The sequence below is a fragment of the Diabrotica undecimpunctata genome, chromosome 1 (genome assembly GCF_040954645.1).
Source record: "Diabrotica undecimpunctata isolate CICGRU chromosome 1, icDiaUnde3, whole genome shotgun sequence".
Taxonomy (NCBI): Eukaryota; Metazoa; Arthropoda; class Insecta; order Coleoptera; family Chrysomelidae; genus Diabrotica; species Diabrotica undecimpunctata.
Genome location: NC_092803.1, coordinates 178,717,074 through 178,743,943, shown reverse-complemented (window position 1 = coordinate 178,743,943; position 26,870 = coordinate 178,717,074). Strand labels below are relative to the sequence as shown.

The following is a 26,870-nucleotide window of genomic DNA, read 5'->3' as shown; positions in this document are numbered from 1 at the left end:
CTTATCGCATCGAGCGCAGGTGTCCGATCTAGGTGTGCCAAATCTCAAGTTGAATTCGGAATTAAATATGTATCGGTAGAGATTTTCACTGCAACGAAAATTGGGAAATTTTGACTTAAAAAGTAGATACATTTTGTTTATGTATAGGTCTGACTGCAAAATAAGCTTTTGAGTGTTATTTCTGGAATAGTAGCTCACTTCTTTTGGGAAAGATTTAATGTGCTCTCTTACCGCTTACTTTTATAGAACAATAATATTGGGATTATTTGAGCTAATTCTATATCCTCGTTTAAGGTAGCATATGCTTGTTCTGCTTTTGCGTAGTGTAGCTTGCTTTCAATTTGAAGTCTCTGCATTTCGGCCTCAGATTTGGCACATACAAGCTGAACATAAAACTTATCGCATGGAGCGCAGGTGTCCGATCTAGGTGTGCCAAATCTCAAGTTGAATTCGGAATTAAATATGTATCGGTAGAGATTTTCACTGCAACGAAAATTGGGAAATTTTAACTTAAAAAATAGATACATTTTGTTTATGGATAAGTCTGAATGCAAAATAAGCTTTTGAGTGTTATTTCTGGAATAGTGGCTCACTTCTTTTGGGAAAGATTTAATGTGCTCTCTTACAGCTTACTTTTACTTCATCGGAGATCGCATGTGGTATATTTTTATGTTTTCCTCTTTGATCAGACAATGTTTTATCAAGCTTAATTTTTTCTTGCAGTTTTTGGATACGCCCGGGCGTAACTTTTAATATGGAACATAGTTTTTTGACATACACGTATATTTGTGCTTGCAACAGGCAACATAATATATCGTCTTTTCGCATCTTCTTCTCATTGCGCCGTCTCCTTTCGAAGGTTGGCGATCCAAATGGCAATTGTAGTTCTGGAAACTGCTGCGCGAAAGATCTCTGCGGATGAGCGGTCGAACCATCTCCTCAGGTCTTTCAGCCACGAGTTCGCATCTACTAAATCCATATATTGGCGTAACAACATTGTTTGTCTATCGTAGCTAACACTGTAAAATTGTTTAAAAAGCAATTGTTTGTGCTCCAAGTTAATTTCGTCACACCCATACTTACAGTGACAAGTTATAGCCTGCAACAAAAAAACGCGTTGAAGCAAAACACATTTGCCAACAAAATTTCAGTTTACTTATTTGTGTATTAAAATTTATTTTTTTTTATAGTTAATTAAAATTTAAAAGTTGCTTTCAATTAGGATTAATCACATTTTTTTTTGCAGGCGTTTTAAAAATCTATAGTTTGACACGCTCCAGTAGTGTTAAACATATTTAAAAAATGACCTAAATTAACCTTGTTAACCTGATGTATATATCTAAAGCTATTTAATTACTTAAACATCAGGAAATAAATACAATTTTCTGTACTTACGTTTACTGGAGGTACTTTTTCAGGAACAACAGTAACTTTTCTGGAAACATATTGCTGCCCAGTGTCTCGTAGGGTTTTTCTTTTATTGTCCTTTCACTCACTAAGCCTAATTTTTCTTTTTCGAGACTTATTTAATTGTTTTTCTGTGGCCATACTCACATTAACATATGCTTCATCCGCCATGTCTAATATTACTAATGATGTTACAACCTTATTCGCCGCAGCTCTACTGGAATGCTCTCTTAAACATGAAATGAGATGATTTTCTGCGACCAATTGTATAACGGTATAACATAAATGATGATTACAACCTTATTCCGCTAATAATACCGACTCACAAATATTGAGGGTTACAACCTTATTCGGGGCGGACATTCAACAGATGTATGTATAGGAATTACTTAAAAAACATTAAAGTTTTTTCTAATAACGTCTTAACATATAGGGTGATCCATTTAAGAAAGTTGAGTCATTTTTAAGTAAACATTTTGAATCACCTTGTATATTTTTAAGTACACATTTTGAATCACTTTGTATATTAAATGTTTTATCCACAAAATGTTGAAGACTGTGTTATCAATTTCTTATTTGCGTATGAAATTTATTTTGAGATGTAGTGGAAAAAAATGTTAATAAACAATTATGAACATTTATAATTAATTTTAGTGTGTAGAAAGTTTGCAAGACTGCCTTGTTCCAACTTTAAGTAATGAAAACGACCCAGTTACGCTCCGCTTTAAAGAAATCATAGTAAGAATTCTCAAAACCTTGCAAGATCCTCGATTATACGGCCAACAATGGACCAACAAATTGGTAACGAGATGTTTGACCGAATGCCGAGACGATCAACTACGCTACAACATCGATGCCGTCGATACATTAATCAAAAATGGTTTAGTCAACGTTCCCCAGTACGATCTTGCACTTACACAATGTATGGATAATGGCCATAACTACATGGCTACCACTTTCGCTACGCAGTTACTGCAGTTGTATATAGTGGATGATAGGTATGTATTTTGTTTTTTTTTTTTTTTTTTAATTTTTATTTCAGAATTAAGGATGGCACATCTGTAGTGACCATAAATGGCAGTTGTCTAAGTTCTACTTCTTAAATAATTTTGATATAATTGAAGGTTTATCTTGTAGTATTTATCCGTTAACAATGATGGACATGACTAGTCTGAATTTATTGATTGCTTCTCTAAAAAGTTCTGCTGCAATAAAGTTGAACCATTTCCTTGGATTGTTCAGCCAAGATATTCATATTTCCTGTACCTCGTATTTCCGCCTTTAGTTTAATTTTAAGCAGGATATACAATTGTTAATTGCTTACTATATAAGCTAGATATTGCAGGCTGTTTAGTTCATCTGGTTCATATTATTTCTTTTCTAGTTTTTCCCATTTTTAGAACTTATTCATTGATAATTTGTCTATCCAAGAGACTATTAATATGTGCGTCTATAGCACCACAACTTGTCCACCAGAACTATAATAAAATAGAAGAAGAAGAATAAACTCAAACTCTACAAGGCACAATATCCAGATATAATAACAACGAAAATGCTCGAGGCCATAGAAGAAACTGGAATATGAGAATCAAATTGGTATTCCAGAAAATGGACACACTCTACAATCTATGACAATACACAAAAAAGCAGCTTTAATGATCACAAATACAGGGATACTGCAGGAAATAAAACGTAGATGTGATCTAGCATAGATCACTATTGGGACTATAATCAAAATATGGAAAGATATACGACTCTGATATATGTTTTGTTTTAGAGGAAAGTTACGAATTAACAAATAATACGATTTTAAGTAAAGATCAGTAAAAAACTCGCCAGTAAAGTCCAACTACAACAATTAAAATATGTTGTTGGACATGTTAGGAGATCACACATATATCTGTATGGACACAGAAAATATGGAGAGACTTATCATTCAAGGAAAGGTAGAAAGCTGAAGAGCACGAGGAAGATCTCAAATGACCAAATCACAGGAATCTTACAAATATTTATGGTGATGACAGATATCTATGGTGATGACCATACACCCGGAGGGTCAAGACTGATAAGATGAAGATAGCACTACATCTCATTCGCTTCGAATATCTTTTCACCCTCCCTGGTATCAAGTTGATCGTATCAATCAATGATATAGTGAAGATCTATGGCCTGCCTATTTCCTTGCCATTGTTTATCTAGTTTTCTCTTTTATTTTTTTCTTGAACTTCTTTTGTCCACCATCAGCTTTGTTTACTGTCAAAATTTCTTCCCTTGAAGAGGGTAATTCAATAGAAGTGTCTCTAATAAAACTAGCCATTTATTTTTTCAACTATTTTTGAGCTCGATAAATCCTTCTAATCTTTTAACATTTGATGAAGAACTCGTCTTGATTATTGAAAATAATCAAAATCTAAATTTAAAATTCGACTGTTTTTTTCTTAATCTTTTCATATATTTTATTTATTTTGTTTTTAGAAACGGTCAGCTTGTTACTGAAAGTGATTTGTGCAACACGATTGAGGTATTAGCCAAAATTAATTCCCATTCTAGACCACAACCAGAAGGATTAGGAAATATTATGGATGTATTGAGACAGAGTGAACCGAGCTCATTTTTTGGAGACCGCGCGCCAATGGGACCTACTGTTCATATCCATAACGGCATATTACAGGTAACATATATTTTTTTTACATAAAAATCATGGAAGAAGTTGTTTTACATGAACTTGTTAACTGATCTGTTAATTCAGACGTTGTTGCATATTCGGGTTGTAGGGAATCTTTTCGAGAATGCTGTTTAACTCTACTTTTCAATCCATTCGTATTTTCATTCATTTTTCTTGTGTGATGGTTCCCTTTTTTATTGTCTCCGGACTACATCTTGCATATTGAATATGTTAAAATATCGGGAGTGAATCTGTTAAAATTTACAAGGTGTGAAACATCCATTCAAGTCCTTGCATATATGTATATACTTATAATAAACTGACTGATTAATAACATAATACATAATAATGCAATATTAGTAGTAAAAACATATGAACATCTCAATAAAATATAGTTTTTACAAAAACAAAGAAAAAGACACTGGTTTTGTCACTATAACAGTTCACATCCTAGGTGTCCTTCATCGTTGTCTGTGTCTGACCACGAACTGTCAAAATCGTCTTTGCCAACATGATCAGTTCAGCCACGTCATCTATTAAATGTTCTTTTCTAAGGTACTTCTGTTCTACTCAAATAAAGCGATCGCAAGTTTTTTTCCACACATCTGCTCCGAGTGATTATGCAGGGAAAGATCCAAGGAAAGAGAAGCATAGGGAGGCATAGAATGTCATGGCTGCGCAACCTGAGAGAGTGGTACGGATGTACATCAAATGAACTTTTCAGAGCAGCCGTCTCAAAAGTCCGAATAGCTATGATGATTGCCGACCTCCGCCGCGGAGATGGCACTTGAAGAAGAAGAAGCTCCGAGGTTGTTAAATTTTTCTTTGGCTATCTCCCTAACGTCTGACATTTTAAACGACACATTTTTTGATGCTACATGATTTTTGACTATTCCCCAAATTTTCTCAATCCGATTTAGTTCAGGGTGGTATGGAGGAACAAGTAATACAATGTGTCCTTGTTTCGCCATTATTTTGTGTACTAATTTTGTATCAGTCACTTGAAAAGAAATACATTTTTCTGTGAGCCATTGCTGTATATCCTTTTTTCCATGAAGATGTAGGAGTCGCTTCACAGGCTACGTTGTGATAGTATGTGTTGTCCAATACAAGCACGGTGTTCTGGTGCAAGTTGGGAATTAACTTTTCTTGAAGCCATTTTGTAAAGTTGTCGTGGTTCGTATCTTGATAATCACCAATACGCTGACCAGATTTGAAGATTAGGAGGCAATTTAAAACAAAACCTCTTTCCCCTCCCGCATGTACAATAATTAACCTCTGAACTTTGGTGGAGTCTTTAAACAGTTGTTTGAACCATCATCCCATGATTTAGATGTTGTATGACTGCTGTGGAGATACGTGTCATCAGTATAGGTAATATCATAACCCTCTGCTCTATATATTTTTTTTTTATTTTTCTTAGGTAGTCGGTTCTTTTGGCTCGAATATCCGTTTTTTCTGTTTTCCTTGGTTTTTTGCCATTTAAAACCTAATTTCTTACCACTTTAGTGAACGACGATAATTTTCCTTGGAGATTAATATCATCCTTAACAGCGTTGTAAGCAGCTGATATTGTAGGTCCAATTTTTATTGTTTTGCACTAGTCTCAAGAAACAAAATAAATGAAGAAACTTTATTTAAACTTCCTTAATGCGACTCTCTTTTAATTTATTATAAAGCACCTAAGTACCTATCCTATTATACATTTATCAAATCTTAAATGATACGTAATAATTGTTAGACTTACGCTTTGAATTACTAAATTAAATAATTGAGAATGACAGTTTTTAATAAATTTAAGTAACCGACAGGGAAATGGGAGAAAATTTACACAAACGGGTTGACACACTGCCAAGTCAAAATAATTTTCAATATTTTTAAGTTGCTTTTAAGTTAAGTACACTGTGTGTCGCATGGAAGGGGCGACTGAATCAAATTTCGTCTGTCGCGCCGCTGTCAGGAGTGTCTCTACATATTTCGATCCATAATTTTTGTACAAGTTAATATTTTTGCAATTTTAAAATAAAATCTTATAACTTGCAGGTGAGAGCGCCGAATTATGAAGATCCTCCAGGTCTAGTAGAAAAAACTGATCACCTTCTTCGAGAATGGATTTCTTTTTATCACGGCCAGAACCAAGGTCGAGATTCTACCAAAGCTTTTAGTGTTTTCGTCCACCAAATGAACGTCTACGGCATACTAAAGACTGACGATTTAATTACGAGGTTTTTTCGACTTTCGACGCAACTTTGCGTTGAAACCGTGTACAGAGTCCTTGCGGAAAAAACGACGACAAACGTATCTTTATTGAGGCCGAAGTGCTATCAAACCTTAGACGCTTACGTGAGATTGGTGGCCTTATTGGTGAAGCATTCAGGTGATGCAAATAATACAACTACCAAAGTGCATCTTCTAAATAAGGTAAGAGAATCAATAAAATTGCAACTTGGATAAAAAATGTATCAGTTGTTTTTTATATTGAAATTTTTAAAGAAGTTCTATGGCAGTCATCGAGTAATGATACCCTTATATTCTGTTAAATAAATTATCGGTCGATTAGTAAGAGTTTATTACAATAAGCCTGAGAATATTAACAAAAATTTGCCTCTTAAATAGATTGACAAGAAGTAATATAACCTAGAAAAAAATTATTCTTGTCTTCTACGCTCTTGAGTGAAAGTCAAATCTTCAATAATACATTAGTCTAGGAAGTTTAAGCAGATTATAATTATATTCACACATCTACATTCTTGCACAATTTGTTGAATTCTGCTCCAGTTTCTACTATGTTTTTCGATTTACCCAGGTACAGAATAAACACATTTTATAAATAATGACAATTATGGAAGTGTTCCACAAGATCAATGATATCTTGTATTAAAAAACTCCACAGATTCACTTAAATCAATACAGAAGTTTAAAATATTGTTAAATATTATGTATTTATGAGATTAAGCCACAATTATTGCCTGTGATTGTGATGAAAATCACATTTTTAATTAACTAATAGTTGCGTTTCGATTGTCACTCCAGAAATTGTTTTTATGATGTTATTTTCATCACAAAAACATAATATTTAACTTAACCATTCCACAAGAAAGTAGTTTCAGATCTTTGCCAAAATATTGTCATTGAAAGCTGTCTTCCCAGTTTGTTTCTTAAAATGACTTAAGTGGCTAAGAAGTAAATTACCACGAGACTGGAAGTAACACTTGCTCTTTGACTCACCATAAAGATAGGCTGAACCACAAAATCTAACATAAAATTATAGTACACATGAATTAATTTTACTCAGTATCTACTGTGACTGTATAATTATTTAACATAGAGAAAATAGAACAGGACAACATTGAACCGCATCTTACAACATTTACAAGACGCAATTCGAGGAAAATAAGAATACGATATGTGAAAGGATTATCAAAAGAACTTACAAGAATACGAAGCAATTAAATTCACCATGAAAAAAAAACAATACCTCACTTCCTTTAGGCTAAATGACAAAAGCCTATATCTGAAAGACCATATTATTCAATAGAATAGTTTTTTAACGAATAATTTAGAAATTACAGTACCGTTATGTACAACTAACTAAAGTATATCTATATTTGGGTATCTTCTGCAGCAAGTTCAATTTATTAGTTCTTAAGGTTTATTATTATATATATTTGTTATTTATGCAATTTGCATTTTATTTAAATTTTGCACTGGATTGTTTATTTTATTATGTTGTATTTTGTGATGTTGACGATTTATGTAATTTCGGTAAATTGTAATTGTATTGTTATATTCTGACTTCTTGTAAGCTTTGTCCATAAAATTGTACAATTTTCAGTGACAATAATTTCTATTCTATTGTTAATATAATTAATTGAATTTAAAATAAAATTTAATTCTAGGTATGATAACTTTTGTGTGACCACTAGAGCATTTTAAGTTTCATACTGCATGTTTTTCTATCGAGCTTGCAACACGTTTATTGTTTTTAATCCTTATTTATTGTTATTGTTAATATAATTAATTGAATTTAAAATAAAATTTAATTCTAAGGTATGATAACTTTTGTATGACCACTTGAGCATTTTAAGTTTCATACTGCATGTTTTTCTATCGAGCTTGCAACACGTTTATTGTTTTTAATCCTTATTTATTGTTATTGTTATTGTTAATATAATTAATTGAATTTAAAATAAAATTTAATTCTAGGTATGATAACTTTTGTGTGACCACTAGAGCATTTTAAGTTTCATACTGCATGTTTTTCTATCGAGCTTGCAACACGTTTATTGTTTTTAATCCTTGTTGCTTATTTTTGACCTAAGTGTAATGGATTATGAGAGTATAAAAAAACATAAAACAAGCATTTTTACTTAACATACCTAGTCATATTTTTATTTAAATTACACATTTCTGATAATTGCAGTTAAATTAGATATTTACTTATTATGAACATAGTGCACATTATAATAATTACATGTTCAGAAGCGAAACAATTTATTAGCTTCTTTATATTTAAATACTTATAAATTAAATTCTTACTTTTCCTTTTTTATTTCTAGGTTCTTGGTATTTTAGCGGGTTGCCTTATGCAGGATCATGACACTCGTGCTATTGAATTTCAACAGTTGCCTTATCAGAGGATATTCACTATGTTGTTCTTGGAACTAAATGCTCCAGAACCCGTCCTGGAAGCCATTAATTACCACGTTTTGAACGCTTTTTGTCATACATTACACATATTACGGCCTACGAAAGCAGCGGGTTTTTGTTATGCTTGGTTAGAACTGGTTTCTCACCGAGTCTTTATGGGAAGGATGCTAGCCAGTAGCCCTCAGCAAAAGTAAGTTTTATTATTATGTATTGTCATTATTGAGAAAAAGTTATAGGTCCTGAAAATATTTTATACAAAGTTGGCGAGCTATAGATGCTCTAAATACTTCGTCTCTTTCAAGCGCCATGTCCTCCTAGAACATCGATAACTAATCGCACGTTCTTTGCTGTATTTACTGCTGCTGGGAATAGTCATCTGGATTAACTCCACCTACCATTGAGCTATATAAACGGTACTAGATTAAAATGAAATTCACCGAACTTATAACATTCTCCTTTAGGTTCACACTTCAAAAACTTCTAGTCTTTTACACATGGAATTAGAGACCATGCCTCGATACCACAGAAGAGAATAATTAAATAAGTAAGCGCACACGTAGTAGAATTATGATATCAACTTAGTAATATTTTCTTCACTTTAAAAAAACCTGTCTTGTTTGCTCTATCTGATTTTTTGAGTCGTATTCTCTTATGCCATCACAGAAATCAAAATCAGATGTCTACAATATAATCAACAATAAATTTTCGCCGAATGGTATACATTTATGAATTGTTGTTTTCAAGGCAAAGTTTGGTTGTAAAAATCATATTCAACATAGCAGAAAGCAAACGTCAAATATAAAGGGTATTTCAAATCCAGTGGAGAGCACTTCCATGAAATAGTTTATCGCACAGACAATAAAATATTTATGATAAGAGCCATGCAGTGGTGTTGCAATATTAAACAATTTGAGAAAATTGTTTTATATTTGAAACCGCTCTAATTACAAAATTATTACACACTTAAATAATAAATGGAGTTCGACTTTACACAGAGTGTTTTATCGATACCAAACTTTTTAGTCAAATTAGCAACTTAGTAAAAATGTTCAGTACTGACAGTGTTAAAATATGGTTATTTGTGATTTTTTTTTAATTGTCTACGGCACATGAACTTAAAATTTTGTCAGAAGGTTATAATATATATATTTTCAAAAACCCTTATACCACATAATGGTGTAGGACGGTAATACATTATAATGCAAATACAATCCAATATTAATATCAAACTTAATTTTAAGTTGTCAAATTTTTAATTTAGTATCGGTTACCTTAAAACCGTAATTATAAAATCATTATTAATGACTCCTTAACGACTCATTAAGGACATACAAAGAACTGATAGAATCATTTCCGATAATTTCTAGTCACTGGATTTAAAGCGAGTTCGTAATTTAGTCTCATTATATTGTCGAGTCTCAAAAAGAAAGGTGCTAATACACTATTAGAACTATTTTGTAGAATAGAGATGGTTAAGTGTAGTACAAGTAAACAGAGCAGGTTGACACCAGAATTCAAAAAAATTGTTTACAATGTATTTAAATATATACAAATACTACTTCCTGAAGATAATCGAACCAACATTAAACAGCGTGTGAGCGAAGCTACTTTACGTAAAGTAGAAAGGATTATTCAACAAGCGAATATGTTAACCAACCTTAACAGACTTGGGGGGCGGGGGGGTGGGGTACATCAAACATTTCATTAGAAATACCATTCACCGTTTTCATGAGACTGAACGTTGTCGTGTATCGTTGAAGCTTTTGCAAAAAAAGGCTGGAGAGGTGTAAGAGTTTAAGTGTGAGTTCGCTCAAAAGAAGCGGTAAAGATTTGGGATTTAAATGAAAGAGAACAAAAGATAATCGACATCTATTAATTTAACAGAATAAGATTCGTACTCGACGCATTTGGACAAAATTAAATATTACAGAAGCGAAGGTATATGTTGATGAAACCTATGTACATGCAGAACACACTACTCCAAATAGCTGGACAGATGCCACTGGCAGTATTTAATTCCAGGACACATGGTTTTTCAGAAGAACAGTGTGAATTGATTTTTGAATAGATAAATTCTCTACAGTTTTTTAGAGATACGTATAGTACTGGTTAAAAACAATGAACAGTGGTCTAAATATACAGTCTTCTATTCTACACATAATTCTGAAATACTTTGACGAACTGTAGTTCATAAAACTCACATTTGTACATACGTTTGAAATTAGGAGAACACATTGATAATAGGTTGTCAGTATAAAAGTGGCAGCAAATATTTTTAATTTAATTAATAGTAATTCATTTTTGACAACAATTTTATTTCGTGGATTTATTTTTTAAATAAAATACCCTGCTCATGGCGTATATGCATGTTTTTTTATATGAAACTAAAGCTAATTTTTTTCTTAATATGATTATATAAGGTTGCCTGAGAAAAAATGATCGCAAATTAGGATTGTCAGCAAAGGCGAGGTATCTATAGTATTTTTCATATAAAAATGCGTGCACGTCACAATTTATATACAGTGACGTTACTTACACTTAAAATTTCGTCAACCTTAGAGTTCAAATTTTCCTAACACAGCTAATAATACGAAACCCATACGGAATTGCTCGATCTTTCATAGGCGTCAACATGGTGTAATAATCAGAAAATTGTAATCATCGTTATAATGGGAATTTTAGAATTATATTGATTAAATAACCAAAAACATCTGTTATTATTACTAATATAAATTTTATGAAATAATTCTTCTAATAGTCCACAAAATAACAATTTTAATTAAATATAATTAGACAATTGTACGCAACTGATACGGAACTATTTCAAATTTTTTGACAGTTCAGCGTGTGGTAAAATTGTTTAAAGTGTTGCCGCTTTTTTAGAGTAAGAATTTTGTTTATGTTTTGATTTCTTACACAATTTGATCATAATATATTATATATTAATAAATTGGTATAATAAATAAATAAAATCTAATGGTAGATACAGGCTAGTTATTCTTTCTCCAATATTTTACTTTTGTCTGTTTTGGTTTTCAAATATTTCTATTCTAATAATTATTTTTTCGGTTGTTGCATTTTTATTATTGATATTGCCCATCGCTATGCGACGGGGGATCCTATCAATTGCCATCTACAGTCACTCAATTTCTCTGACTTCCTCCTATTTTATCGTATCTTCCTCCTATTTTACTAGTAAACGGGAGTAAACCAATTCACGGGAGCAAGTTCGTTGTACTTTGGAAATACAAACATGGAAAATAAAAATTATTTCAAATCATTAATTTATTCGTTCGTGACAACTCACTTTAATTTTGGAATAATTATTAATTTAATTTTGCATACAATTTTACAAAACATTTTTAAAAACTATATTTTTTGTAAAAACTCTTGCTTCATTGAATTAGTTTTCCTTGCGACGGTGTATCCACGACTTTGAAAGTTACGTTTGACTTTACTCTAAAAATTTTAGGGTCAACAAACTTTCAAAAGAATTAAAAATAATTTTTTTTTTAATAATAAACTTATTGCATGTAAATCAAGAAACGTAGAGTTTTAAATTATTTTGCTTAATAAAGCTTACCTTAAAATTACAGTAACCAATAATTTGACAATTTCGCGAAAACATTAATTACTGATAAAGTAGTAAAATTTCCGAGTCAAGATACTTGAATCATCAGTTTGTAAAATGAAAGACTCAATAAGTTGAAATATCATTTGGTAGTTCAGATTTCTTTCCGAGATAGCGCTGGTGTGACTTGTCATCCTAGCCTTTTAGATTAGATTAGAGCAAAAGATCAACATAAATTTTACTTTGATGTTTTTTTAAAATATTTTTCGAAAACAGATATAATTGAGTTAACACAAACAATAGTAAGCTGGCGAATTAAAGTGGATTAATATAAAAAAGTTGTTTTTAGTAATTAAAAATTTATTTTTATTTAACAATCTCATAGATATAATTGTTGTAGATGTTGGCCGATGTATGCCCAACTCCTCGTCGATCTTTTTAAATATTTGGCGCCGTTTTTGAGGAATGCAGAGCTTGCCAAACCAGTCACGATGTTATATAGAGGAACACTACGAGTACTGCTCGTGTTATTACACGATTTTCCAGAGTTTCTATGCGACTACCATTATGGATTTTGTGACGTTATTCCGCCCAATTGTATTCAAATGAGGAACCTCATTCTCTCGGCGTTTCCAAGAAACATGAGGTTGCCGGATCCATTTACACCTAACTTAAAGGTTGATATGCTACAGGAAATATCGTATGGGCCGAGAATACTTACAAATTTGGCACAGATTATCACACCTGCTCAATTTAAAAAAGATGTGGATTCGTATCTGAAGGCCAGGGCACCGGTTACGTTTTTGTCCGAACTTAGAAGTAACTTACAGGTAATTATTGTATTATTTTATATATGGGAAATTTTGTCACCGATATAAATAAATTATGAAAGTTACTGGGTGATATTTGATTACGGGAAAGTCTTAAAAAATTAAATACAAGAAGCATTTCGTCTCGTGAGGCAGACATAGTGGATGCATGAATTATGATCTTATTGCGTTCTTAAGGCCTTTAAGTACCTTATACAGTATACTCTCTCTATAACGAACACGGTTATTACTAGTTTTCTCTCTCTATAACGAGGTAAATTTGCTTATAACGAGAGAAAATAAGATTAAAAAACGTGTTTTTTTACGTTTTGGCCCGACCGTAGCTATAAATAAATACCCTTTTTAATTGCCGTCCGCAATAAACTTCTTACAATATATGATTCTTAGTCGGAAATATACAATTTATGATTCACAAGTGTCATTGTAGGGGGCTGACCATTCACACCTAATAACATAGGCCTTAAGAGACAAGATGTGGAAAGTGTTCTAAACGTTGTCAGAAACTTTATCCAAAGAAAAAACGCAAATGAAGAAGCATAAAACTGTTTCACATCTTTAGAAAATATGATAGATAGAATACTGGACAATTTAAAGCAGTCAAAAATGACAGACTTCTTCCAATTGCAGACGCAGTAGTTTGTTATTTTTGAAAATACGCTTTATACAGATTTACAGAATACAGATTTTTTGTTTTAATGTATTTCATTGACAATAAAAGTAAATGGATGTATGATCAAGTAAAAGTGATGGAATTCTGGCAGAAATGTTGAAAGAAGGAGGAGAAGAAGTCATCAGGTACCTAAAAATACTTTTTAATAAATGCCTATTTGAAGGAAACATACCAAGGGAATGGAATACTGCTAACACAATATTAATACACAAAAAAGGGACAATACAGATCTGAAAAATTATCGTCCAATATCACTACTATCACAACTTTATAAAACATTCACAAAAATAATTACAAATAGATTGACAACAAAGTTCGATGTATATCAACCAGTAGAGCAAGCCGGATTTAGAAAAGGGTTCAGTACATGTGACCATCTTCACACACTAAAGGTCCTAATAGAAAAAGTTACAAAAGCTAAAACAAATACAATTTACCAATCTGTTTAGCATTTATAGACTACGAGAAAGCTTTTGACAGCATAGAATTATGGGCTATTGAGGAAGCACTGGTCAACAGCAGAATAGATTCTAGATATAGGATATTAATACATAATATATACCAACACGCTGAAATGGTAGTCACGATGGATAACGGAATGAAAACGAGGCCAATAAAAATCAACCGAGGAGTAAGACAGGGAGACACCATATCTCCAAAACTATTTACTGCCGCACTTGAAGACATCTTTAAATCACTAAATTGGGAAACGAAGGGACTGTCGATAAACGGAAAGTATTTAAACCATCTAAGATATGCAGATGACGTAGTACTAATAGCCGACAGCTGGAAAGAACTGAAGACGATGATCGATGAGCTTCATACGGAATCCATAAAAAAAGGACTGAAAATGAATCTGAGTAAAACTAAGCTAATGTCGAATAAAGATGATCAACCGACGATAACCATCCAAGGAACAAAAGTGGAACATGTAGAAGAATACATATATCTGGGTCAGAATATCAAGGTAAACAAAGAAAACCAAACTACCGAAATAAGCAGACGAGTAAGAATGGGATGGGCCGCATTTGGAAAACTCTCATACATACTGAAAGACAAAAAGATACCCCAAAACCTTCGAACCAAAGTGTTCGATTCTTGTATCCTTCCCGTTCTCACTTACGGAGCTCAAACCTGGACATTCACAAAAAAGAACATGGACAAGATTCGAAAAACTCAGCGAGCCATGGAACGACAGATGCTTGGTATCTCACTAATAGATCGACAAACGAGCGAAGCAATCCGGAACAAAACAAAAATAAAGGACGCCGCGAAACAAGCAGCTAAATTAAAATGGAAATGGGCTGGACACAACGAACGTCTCGAAGATGGTAGATGGAACAAAGAAGTCGGAAACTGGCGACCGTACGATGCGAAGAGACCAAGAGGAAGACCTCAAATGCGCTGGAGCGACGATATCAAAAGAGTCGCAGGACTAATGTGGAAACGCCTAGCACACAACAGGGTTGAATGGCGAGAAATGGGAGAGGCCTTTATTCGACAATTCGGATAGAGAAAGGGCTAAAAAAAAAAATAATTTTTTTTCAAAAACGTCATTCAAACAATATTTATTAGCATCTTATATTGCTCCCAATGGCTTCACTATAGAAAGTTATATGTTTTAGAAAAGTACATATTCATATGTATGCACAGTATTATTGTTGTTGGATATAACGAGATCCGCTTATAACGAGGTAATTAGTCTGCCATTTCTTTCCAAAATTTTACTTATCAATAACTGTTGATTAATAAGAACAATTTTTTGTGAAAAAAATATCCATCAATATCTATTTTTTCCTCTACCAAGCAATACTCCTAAGATACGACACTTGTGCAATTGCTTTTGAATTCCCCAAAACTTTTCTGAGACACGCACAGTTTTATATAGCCTTTGAGCGATGTGGTCTTTATCTTAATGTGTATTGTTTTTGCTTCAAAAACCATGAACAAACAAAGACGTGCAAGCTGGCGAATTATCATGGTGCAATACCCATGTTCACAATTCCTAGCATTTTTTTTTCTGTAATTGAAGAAAACAGTCAGCAAAACCTTTTAGTTTTGAGTAAACTAGGCGTTCTTTTTTCGACCTTGACTCTTCTGACAATTCCATAATTGTATGCTTCAAATATAAAGAAAGAAAGCTTTTAAAAAGTACATTTTGATTATACTATTTTATGAATTCTGCAATTTTTAATTTATATGAAACAATAACGAGTAAATATTTGTCCCTTTCGAGATTAATTGCAAACATCTGTTGCAATCTGGCAACTGCTGATTTGACGATTGCCAAATCTATACCCTGGTCTATCAAAGGACAATTGCCAAAAAATTTTCTAATAATTAACTGCAATTAATCTCAAAAGAAACACATATTTACTCATTCTTGTTTTATATAAATCAAAAATTGCAGAATTCATAACATAATATAATCAAAATGTACTTTGCTAAAGTACGCCGCGTCTCTTTATATTTGAAGCATACAGCATATACATTATAAAAACATACCAACACTGCTAAACCGAAATATTTTATTTCATGATTGACATTTGCGGCTATATTCTGCTTGTACTTTCGGTAAACTCAACCTACAAAAAGTATGTTAACACGCGAATTATGACAAACAACCAATGACGTAATTATAAACAAAACAATCTTTTGATTGTATGTGTCAACTTCGCAAGAAATCGTGAATATTTCGTGCAACCTCGTTATCACAATAGAAAACAATTACAAAGAGAATCAGGTTTGTCACGCTATATACCATCGGCTGGGTCTATATATTATACATCATTGTATATACCTTTTTTATTGGAGTTTTAAACCATTAAGATATTCTTTCTTTTTTTTAGGTTTCCAACGAACCTGGTGTGCGTTACAATATCCCGTTAATGAACGCCTTAGTACTTTATGTAGGTACACAAGCGATAACCTATATACGGAACAAGAGCCACACGCCGAACATGTCGACAATAGCACACAGCGCCCACATGGACATCTACCAAAACCTGGCTGTCGATCTGGACACCGAAGGTCGCTATTTATTCCTTAACGCTATCGCGAACCAACTAAGGTATCCGAACAGCCATACACATTACTTCTCTTGCACTTTGCTCTATTTATTCGCCGAAGCCAATACAGAGGCCATTCAAGAGCAAATCACAAGGGTATTATTGGAAAGGCTAATTGTAAATAGACCGCATCCCTGGGGGCTACTGATTACCTTTATTGAACTCATCAAAAATCCTACGTATAGGTTTTGGCAACATGAGTTCGTCCATTGTGCTCCAGAGATTGAAAAGTAAGTTGATTTTGAATCATTTTTATCTATATGTACATAGATACAGTGAATACTGTACACCTGTGTCAATTGGTTATCTTTGTTTTGTTTCAAATGTTTTAAATTGTTATGATTATATTATTAAGCTGATCATCATCATCATCATTGGCTCCACAACCCATGGTGGGTCTTGTCCTGCTCAAGAATAAGTCTGCATTCTCTCCTATTCTTCGCCTTGGCTTTCTAGTTTCGTACTCCCAACATTCTTAAGTCTTCCTCTATCTGATCCTTAAATCGTGCTCTGGGTCTGCCTCTCCTTCTCACTCCATCTATTCTTTAGTTATAAATATGTTTTGGCGGCTCCATCTCATTCATTCTCTCTATGTGACCTAACCACCGCAGCCGGTTTATTTTGATGGACCTAATAATATCAGGTTGGTCATACAGGCGGTTAAGTTCGAAATTATAGCGTCTACGCCATAATCCGCCCTCCTTACTCCTCCATAGATATGCCGGAGGATTTTACGTTCAAAGCATCTTAAATGTTCTTCATCGCTCTTTGTCATCGTCCATGTTTCCGACGCGTAGGTGAGGATGGGCTTGATAAGAGTTCTGTATATCACTAGTTTCGTTCTTTTTGTAACTAGGCTTGTTAAAAAAAATTTAAATCCATAATAGGCTCTATTTGCCAGATATATCCGTCTGTTAATTTCTGTACTTACTGCATTATTCTGATTAATTTGTGAGTCTAGGTATATAAACTCTCTTACTCCTTCGAAAGTTTATGTTCCGATCGTTAGATCTTCGAGTTGTGCTGCTTGTATATAATTTGATACTTTCATATACTTCGTCTTACTAGTGTTAACCTCTAATCCCATTCTTTTTGTTGCTGCTTCAAGCGCCTTGAATGATTCGACCACGTCCGCCTTTCTTCTTGCAATAATGTCGATGTCATCGGCGTACGCTAGTAATTGTACACTGCGATTAATAATAGTTCCTCTGGTTGTTATTCCAGATTCTCTTATCGCTTTCTCTAGTGCAATATTGAATAGAAGGCATGATAGGCTGTCTCCGTGTCTAAGTCCTATCTGAGACTGGAACGTTCTGGAAACTCCGTTTTGCACTCTAACTTTACACTCGACTCTTGAGAGGGTCGCTTTCACCAATTTTACCAAGTTTTTTTATTAAGCCGATAGTTAGATTAATTACTCCACCTATTAAGCGGAGTAATACCGTATCTGAAGTCGACGGTTATTGCTCTACCAAAGAAAACAACATCCATATCCTGCAATCCGGACCATCAGTTTAATGAGCCACATTTTAAAGTTATTTCTAAAAATTATACATCAAAGGGTGTATTTTCGGGATGCAATGGGTACGAGAGAGGCTCTTTTTAGTATACAAGTACTATTTCAACGATATAGAGACTTGAATTGCGATATTTATGCATGTCGTATACCATAAATCATTCGATATAGTAAAGCATGATAAACTGATAAAGATATTAACAAATATTGGAATAAATACCTGTGATCTAGGAATTAGTAGTAATCTTTACTGGAATCAAACATCGACTATCTGTACAGAGGCAGGAGAATCCGATGAGATATCAAAATCAAACGTGGAATCCGACAGGGTTGTATACTATCACCCTTGATGTTTAACATATACTTTGAGAAAATCTTTCAAGAAGCAGTCGAGGATGTTAAAGCCGAAATTCGAATTAACGGGAATGTATCGATAACACGCTGATATTCGCTGACAGTTATGAAGCCCTCCAGTTGTGAATGAATAGAATTACAGAATTAAGTCAGATATGGACTTTCACTAAACATTCTTCTTCTTATGGTGCCTATCCGTTACGGATGTTGGACACTAACATGGCTATTCTGACTTTGTTCAGGCTGCCCTGAAAAGTCCGGTAGTGGTTAAGTTAAACCATTTTCGCAGGTTATGCAGCCAGGATATTCTTCTTCGTCCCGGACCTCTTTTCCCATGCACTTTACCTTGAAGTAAGGTATGAAGTAGCTCATATCGTTGTTCGTTGCGCATTATATGGTCCAGGTATTCTAGTTTGCGACGTGTTATGGTTACGTTGGTTGATAACTCTGTCTATCCAGGAAATCCTCAACATGTGTCTATAGCACCACATCTCAAATGCTTCGAGTCTCTTCAGTGATGCTTCAGTTAAGGTATGAATCCACACCATATAAAAGAACGGAGAATACGTAGCATTTTAGTAAACGAACTTTTATTTCCAATTTTATATCGTGGCTGTTAAAGATTTTTTCATTTTGACGAAAGCTGATCTTGCCTTCTCGATCCTTATCTTAATTTCCGTCAATTGGTCCCACTGTTCATTTAACTTTGCACCCAGATAACAAAAGTTGATGATTTGTGTTACAGCTTGTTGGTTAACTAGTAATTGACCAGGTGATATCCTGTTTTTGCTTATAACCATGTATTTGGTTTTTTCGATGTTAAAATCAAGCCCAAACCTGCTACTTACTTCTGCCACCTTGGAGACAAGTGTCTGCAGACCTTGCAAGACTGTCTGCAAAAATGACAATATCATCAGTGTATCTTATGTTGTTCAATCGTTCTCCGTTTATAAGTATTCCCTCGTCTATGTCTGTCGTATGATGATCTCTAAGAAGGAACAGCAATTTGGAAGAATCAGTATGAATGGTCAACCAATAGAAAGAGTAAAAATATACACCTACTTTGGTACGAACATCAATGAAAATTGGGACCATTCCCTAGAAATCAAATGTAGGATAGAGAAAGCAAGATCTACATTTCAAAAAATGGCTAAGCTATTCAAATGTCATGATTTATCAGTATCCATAAAAAAATTAGCTTACTACGATGTTATATCTTTCCTATACTGTTGTACGGAGTTGAGTCATGGACTCTCACGGATGCTACCTGCAAGAAAATTGAGGCATTCGAAATTTGGCTTTATCGTAGAATGCTAAAGATTTCTAATACAGATCACATTACCAAAATCGTAGCCAAAATCGAATACCTCAGTCACATCATGAGGAACAGCGAAAGATATGGGTTGTTGCAATTAATTTTACAGGCAAAAGTAGAAGGAAAACGAGGAATAGGAAGGCGAAGGGTTTCCTGGCTAAAAAATCAATGTATGTGGTTGAACACAACAACCACAAATCTTTTCAGAGCAACAGTGTGCAAAGTTCAGTTTGCCATTATGGTCGTCAACATCCGAAACAGATAGGCACTGCAAGATTGGTGCCATGATTGGAAGTTATTTCAGTTGGTGTGTGTATTGTTTAAAGTTGCTGTTTAAGTTATCTTTTTTTATATAACAAAAGTTTGTTCATATCATCAATATTTAACCTATTCGCTAAAAAAATTTAAGGAATGATAACAACTTCAAATTTGCTGGAGGGAGGAAAAGCAAATAAGAGGTTATGTGGGCATTTTGAAATATTGTTTATTGAAAAAAAATATACAAACCGTACTAGTTTATAAATATTATTTAATAGAAGATACATCTCCTTTGACTTTTGGTGACATTAATTTTTTGTCTTTGAAATATTTCATCTTTTCAATATGACATGGTGCCAAATACTGCTGAAAGATTGGTTTGCTATCTGCTTGAACTTGTCCCATTTCTTTGGACACACTCTTTTCTAACGACTGTTTATATTTTTCATTGTTCATAATGCCTTTGATTGGTATGTTTTCTGTTCCCTGATTAAAAAACAACCCAAACCATATTTTTGACATGGTATTTCATGGCCAAGTGAGGTGAAGTCAAATTTTCGTCCACGTCTCTCCGCACAAATTTTGATCGGGATCCCTGTACCAAAAAGTGTGTCTCATCTGAGAAATTAAACCTTTTTTATAATAGAAGATATATCTTTGAAGGTCTTATTTTTTCTCCACCCAAAAGGCATCTTGCCTTTGTTAATTTTCACTCCAGTCTTTACTAAGTATTGCTGAAGGACATAGCTTATCTTTTTGGGTTCATCTTACTATTTCTCAAAAGAAACGATGCATCTTTCTTTTTTCTTACCCGTCAGTTATACTTCAACTGATCAAGTCTCTAGTTTTTATTTAATTATCTTATTTGCAGTCCCCCAAGGTTACGTAAAACCCTAGGAATGTTCCTTTGCGTCATATATGTATACTCACAGTATAATTATTTTTTTTCTTTGGTGTAATACCACAAACATAAAACGTGCTGTTCAATACTCGCATCTTAGCAACAATAACTGGCAAAACTCCTGACATTCTCGCAGCCATGTAAGATATAGTTGACTGTTTCAACTTAAGTCTCCATGAAACAGCTCCTTTGTATGTAGGTGTCCCTTGCCAGACGAATGTCCAGTAAGAAAGCCTATTATGATTTTAAGCTGATTCCTGCGTAGTTCAGCTCTAGTTCCAGCAGTAGATCGCTATTAGCAAATGTCGGTCCAAAATGTTTCTGCTCATCTATCAAGTTCTTCTGGGCATTCCCACACTAGCATTCCTCTTTTTCATAAATCTCTCTCTGAAATAGATATGTATATTCTTCTAGTGGACTTGCATTGATTTAACAATAAGTTGAATTAGAAGATTTAGGCAAACTGGGTCAAACATCAGAAAAGGTGTTCATGGTAGAAAGAAAGCCACAAGTCGAATTGATGAGCACATTCTTTGCCAACAGGTGTTAGGAAATTGAATACATGCATTAAAGAGCTAAGTAATTAACTCTCAAGATTTTCACTTTTACCATCGGGACAAGGTACTATAGAACACTGCACCGTTGCTCACTGTAATTCACAGGTTAAAGTTCTTAAGTGATCAAGACTCGAAGAGAATCTTATTCATAGATGAAACTAGATAAAGTCTAAAATATTCAGATAATCCGATGAAGATATGAAAAAGCTTTTGTGATTGCAAAGGTAACCTGGTGACGAACCAAAAATGTGAGGAACAATTTATTTTCACAAATGCAGAGAATTAGTCCCCATTCATGCCCGGTTCGTGAATGACTATTTATTTAACCATATAAGATCATTTAATGACTTTTGTGACATTTATAAGGGAAACATTAATTTGTAACTTAACTAAACGTTTAGTATTTAAATCTTAGAGCGACCATACTAAAGTTCGCATTTGAATCCAATGGATATCCAATTGTGATGGACTAAACTGAAAAAATCAGTTTGGCTTCATGTATTTGGCACAATGACAATGAAAGAATTGGAACCTGCTGTTCTTTTAAAATGCAATATTTCCATGCAACCATCCAGAATTAACAAGCTTAGCTAAACGATTGCAAGCAGTTTTCAACAGTTTAGAGTTTTCAATTTTTGTACTTTTATCGTTAATTTTTACCTTAATTCCTTTAACTTTAAAGTAAAGTAAACTTTCCTCACTGTCCATTGCGCAATGATCCGTTTTGAAATTATCCTAATATTAAATTAACTAAAAATTGCAATAAAACAAATGTAATATCAATATTTGTAGCGATGCAATAATTTTGAACGCCACTAATTTTTAAACGTTTTGGTCCCAATCGTAATTACAGGTGTAGAGGTGATTGCAGTAATAACTTAAATTTCCAAAGAATTTCAGTTAAATAAGCTTGTAAGACTATTTTTATAGTATAGATTTTATTCAATTTCTCTTTTTTTGCAGATTATTCGAGTCAGTCGCAAGATCTTGTATGGTAAAATCCACAGCGCAAGCGCAAGAAGGCGACATACAAGAGTGATAAGCATTTTTGTGATTTGTATATAATTCTATAAAAATTGAACGATTGTGACTTTTTTAATTTTTTGTTAATAATTTAAAGCTTAATTTTGGGAGCAACGCATTTTATTTTTAGAATATAAGGTGATTATAGTGTATAGAGATTAATTAGTGTAATATATTAGCTATTTTTAAGAAATTTTCAAGTATTTGTAACTAGTATACATATAAATGTGGATGTAATAAATGGTTTTCAATGTTTTGAGCATTAAAAATTGTCTGATTTTTTAATGTATCCAATTTACCTTTCCTCAAAGACTATAATTCTAACGACAATTTTGGGAAATCAACCCATTGTTGAAATTTTTATTATGCAACTTGATTCTATTAATTTCACTGCAAAAAGCAGTTTCACACCTGTTTTTTAACCTACTAATTTTAATCATTTCTCTCCTCTGTAGACACTGTAAGTTTTTTTGAGCAACTTAATACATGCGTGTTTGTGACGCCATCTACCCCGTCTTATTTAGTCTTTTACTACATAGTTTTATAAGAAATAAATGGATGGTGCCTTGCAAGAAGGAATCAACCCACACAAGTCTGATTTTGAGGTAAATAGCTTCAAAGACTATAATCTGTTGCATATCACATGTTTTATTATAGTATACCTGTGATATATAAGTGGCTCAGATACAATTTTTATGATAAAAAAAATTTAACACTTTATTTTTTTAAGGAAAAGCTAATGTCTTAAAACAACATTTAAGTAAAAATCTCACCTAAGTTTTATTATTCTAATTCTAATTTGCCGTTACAAAAAAATAAATTCCCAGAGAAACTTGTGTGTTAAGCTATGTTTAGGCACATTTGCCATAAAGAAAACTAAAACAAGTAAATTTTCCAAAATAAAAATTAAGATAAACAGAAAACAAATCTCCAACTTATTAGCTAAAAACTTATTCTAGTGTGTATTTTTAATTTTCATGTATAATTGCTTCTTCTAGGCCCTCATCTAATACATCGGAACTATCTTTCAATCCAGAATAAAAGCCGTGGAACTCAGAAGGAATAAACTTAAGTACAGAACAACTAGATTGTGCATTACAGTAGATGATGATGGGCGGCTTTTGGTTTTCTTGCTTAAATCAACCTAATGAAACAAACCCATGTCCTGTGCTGTATATTTTACATAATTTTTTTTTGGTTCGTTTTTAAGATACTTTGTTGAATTTTAAGCCATTCAACTTTTTCGCCAGTTATAGTAACTTTTTTATTTGTTATCTTATTCTCAAGAGTTGCTACTAAAAGACTTTAGTGAGTTCATTCTTTTGACCTGGAATTTTGGATTTCCTTTTTTGGTCGATTGAATTATGGAAACACCAATCAATCATGGTGTTTTCTCTCCTTTTCAATCAACCCAAAATCTTTATCACATGTATTAAAACTATGTCCAGATACAAAAAATCTTTGTTCTATAACTTTGAGTAACGATTTACATTTTTGAAGTTAATTGCTTAACATTAAAGCCACCTTTATATTCCGATTCTGGCCCCCACAAGTATCGCTATACAAAATCAGATATTCGGTTGGATCAAAGACTAAAACTGATATTTTTTTGCTTTGATGCTTTTGTTTTCTTTAACTGCTTCTGCTTTGGTCTAATTCCAATTCAACTTTTGCATCCTGTTTACGCTGTTCTGAAGTATCAGATGATTTTATTTCAGTATTAAGACGGTCACACTTTTGACAAGTATCTTCATGTGGTGCATGAAAATGCAAATTAAACTTGGTGTTAAAATTTTTGTGAAATATAAACAGCGAGAGGGGTTTTCTTAAATTTTTTTTTCATACTCTCGATACATGATCGACATGTTCAAAGTTAGTGAGATATTTTTTTTTATGTTATCTCGTCGGGAGTAATGGGATTCGTATGCTGGGAACAGTTCAATGAAGCCACATAAATACTGCAAGAAGACGAGCTCCAATATTGGTTTTATTAAGGAGTGGATGTTTGCCCCTTGCATCTTGAAGAGATGTCCCATGTTCTTGTTTTCGTGCTAACGGTAATGAATTTTTTCCATCTGTAATGGAAACTGTGTCTTTAAAAAAGTTCTTACATACTACTTGGTCACAACCATTTTCATCCGGTAAAGTATGTACACGAGTTTTAGACCTACGTGAATTTTGATTTTGGGTATAAACTCTCTTTTTGTCTTCTACTTTTATCTGACCTTGAATAAAACCATTTTTCATTGGCCAGTTAAGCGAATAGTAATTTTTAAAGATGCTTTGCTTTCATTCATTACAAATTTTCATATGACACTTCATTTTGCACGAACATGGTCCAACTACGAGTTCTTTAGCATTTTTACGTTTTCCTTCTTCCGTGACATATTCTCCTCTCTCCCTGGCTATCTTCCTTTTATACCTTGCACGATTCTCAAGATTTCTTACTTTCCTTCTGGAATGTTGGTGCAATTAGCCTTCTTGTTCATCATTGTCTTGATTCTGAATGTTCGACAACCTATTAAGTTTTTTTTCACTCGAATCATTATTCTATTCTCGTCTAGAACAATAAAAAATATATTACAAATAAGTTTGCGGCAAAACAGCCTAAGCCACATTTGTTTATAAATGGTATTTAAGGATTATCTTGCTTGTTTTATATTTAAATATTATTACTGTCTTACCTGAAAACTCGATATTTGAAGAACTGGGATTATAATTGCTATCTATATCGTTGAAATCGGATCCGATACGTCACTGGTCATGTTTACATCCGCCGTGTTTTTGTTGGTTAGGCAGTTTTTGCCGCAAGCTTCCTATGGCATTTTGTAAGTGCGAAAACCAGTTTATAGATGGGGAAACGATACCAACAAAAATTAAGTTTAGGCTGATTGTGCGCACGATTTTTACAGAAATTATAAGCACTTATTAAGCCTAATCCAGTAAAAGAAATTTTTGGGGTTAGGTACCTTTGCCTCTGAGCCACTCATATAACATATCAATAGAATTTTGACATACCTTTTCAATAATTAAAAAAAAATACCAATTATTTCTGTGTAAAAAAAATGTTGGATAAATCCTTTTTGCTTTTTAGGTTATACAAGAAAGTAAGTTTTTTTTAAACACAGTAACCCACATACTAAATAATTATAAAACATGTTTTATTAATACAAAATGTAGGACAGAATATTTGATAATAGATAACAATTAAACATTTTAATTTTAAAAAGTTTTAAACATATTAATTTTAAAAGTGTTTCGATGTTTTCAAAAAATACGTTTCGATAGATACGAGTTTCGAGAAATACTGGTAGTTGGTATTCATCTTATATCCTCGTTCTACCGGTTGATAATTTGTACACTTGACTGAGCAATGATATAGGTCTATAATTCTTTAGTATTGTTCTGAAACTATTTTCTTGTGGCATCTTAAAGTAATTACTATTTTAAAACGATTTCCGAAGTGGAAATTCAAACCTCAATAAACTTATTTTAATCTTCAATTGTGGTTTATTCCCATTAAAACAGTAATTACTATAATTCTTTAGGTCACATTTGTCCCCTTTTTGTGTACAAGCATACACGTCTATTGCCAAAATGTAAGAGCACTTTGGTTAACCATGTCAAATGCCTTTTCAAAGTTGACAAAGACAAGTATCAGGGGTCTATTATATTCAACGGCTTTTCTATTTGAGGCTATGAGAGCAAGAGTGGGCTAAACCCAAAATTGAATAATGGATTTACATGAACCAAGATAATATGTTTTTTTGAAATTTTATAAAATTAAAATATGATGCCAACAGGTAGTCATTGTTTACAAGTCATTAACTAATAACAAAAAACTCGAAGATCTTGCAGTATATTTAACAAAAATATATAAATTTAAGCTTTTTTTGTGGATTAGACCGCTTTTGCATCAGTGTGCCCTTTAAAAATTTTAATAGGAATGTGGATTAGACCTAGAGTACAATACGATTAAACAATATCAATGTTTGAAAATATGCTTTATTAAAAAACAAAGTAACAAAAATACTTAATCTTCATCGTTAATGAACTCTTTTTCTTGCTGTATAGTGGATCTTACT

The 26,870-nt window shown here is 33.0% G+C and overlaps 1 protein-coding gene across 1 annotated transcript in view; it reads left to right on the top strand.

Moving 5' to 3' along the window:
* The window catches only part of Not1 (CCR4-NOT transcription complex subunit 1), a 73,769-nt gene extending 50,715 nt beyond the window's left edge, over nucleotides 1–23,054 (top strand). Inside the window, exons 8-14 of the mRNA XM_072520651.1 lie at nucleotides 2,062–2,405; nucleotides 3,883–4,078; nucleotides 6,116–6,493; nucleotides 8,632–8,912; nucleotides 12,694–13,123; nucleotides 16,643–17,091; nucleotides 22,726–23,054. Coding sequence (XP_072376752.1) covers nucleotides 2,062–2,405; nucleotides 3,883–4,078; nucleotides 6,116–6,493; nucleotides 8,632–8,912; nucleotides 12,694–13,123; nucleotides 16,643–17,091; nucleotides 22,726–22,801 — 2,154 coding nt within the window. The 3' untranslated portion in view covers nucleotides 22,802–23,054. The remainder of the gene's footprint in view (nucleotides 1–2,061; nucleotides 2,406–3,882; nucleotides 4,079–6,115; nucleotides 6,494–8,631; nucleotides 8,913–12,693; nucleotides 13,124–16,642; nucleotides 17,092–22,725) is intronic.
* Nucleotides 23,055–26,870: the final 3,816 nt, after the last annotated feature.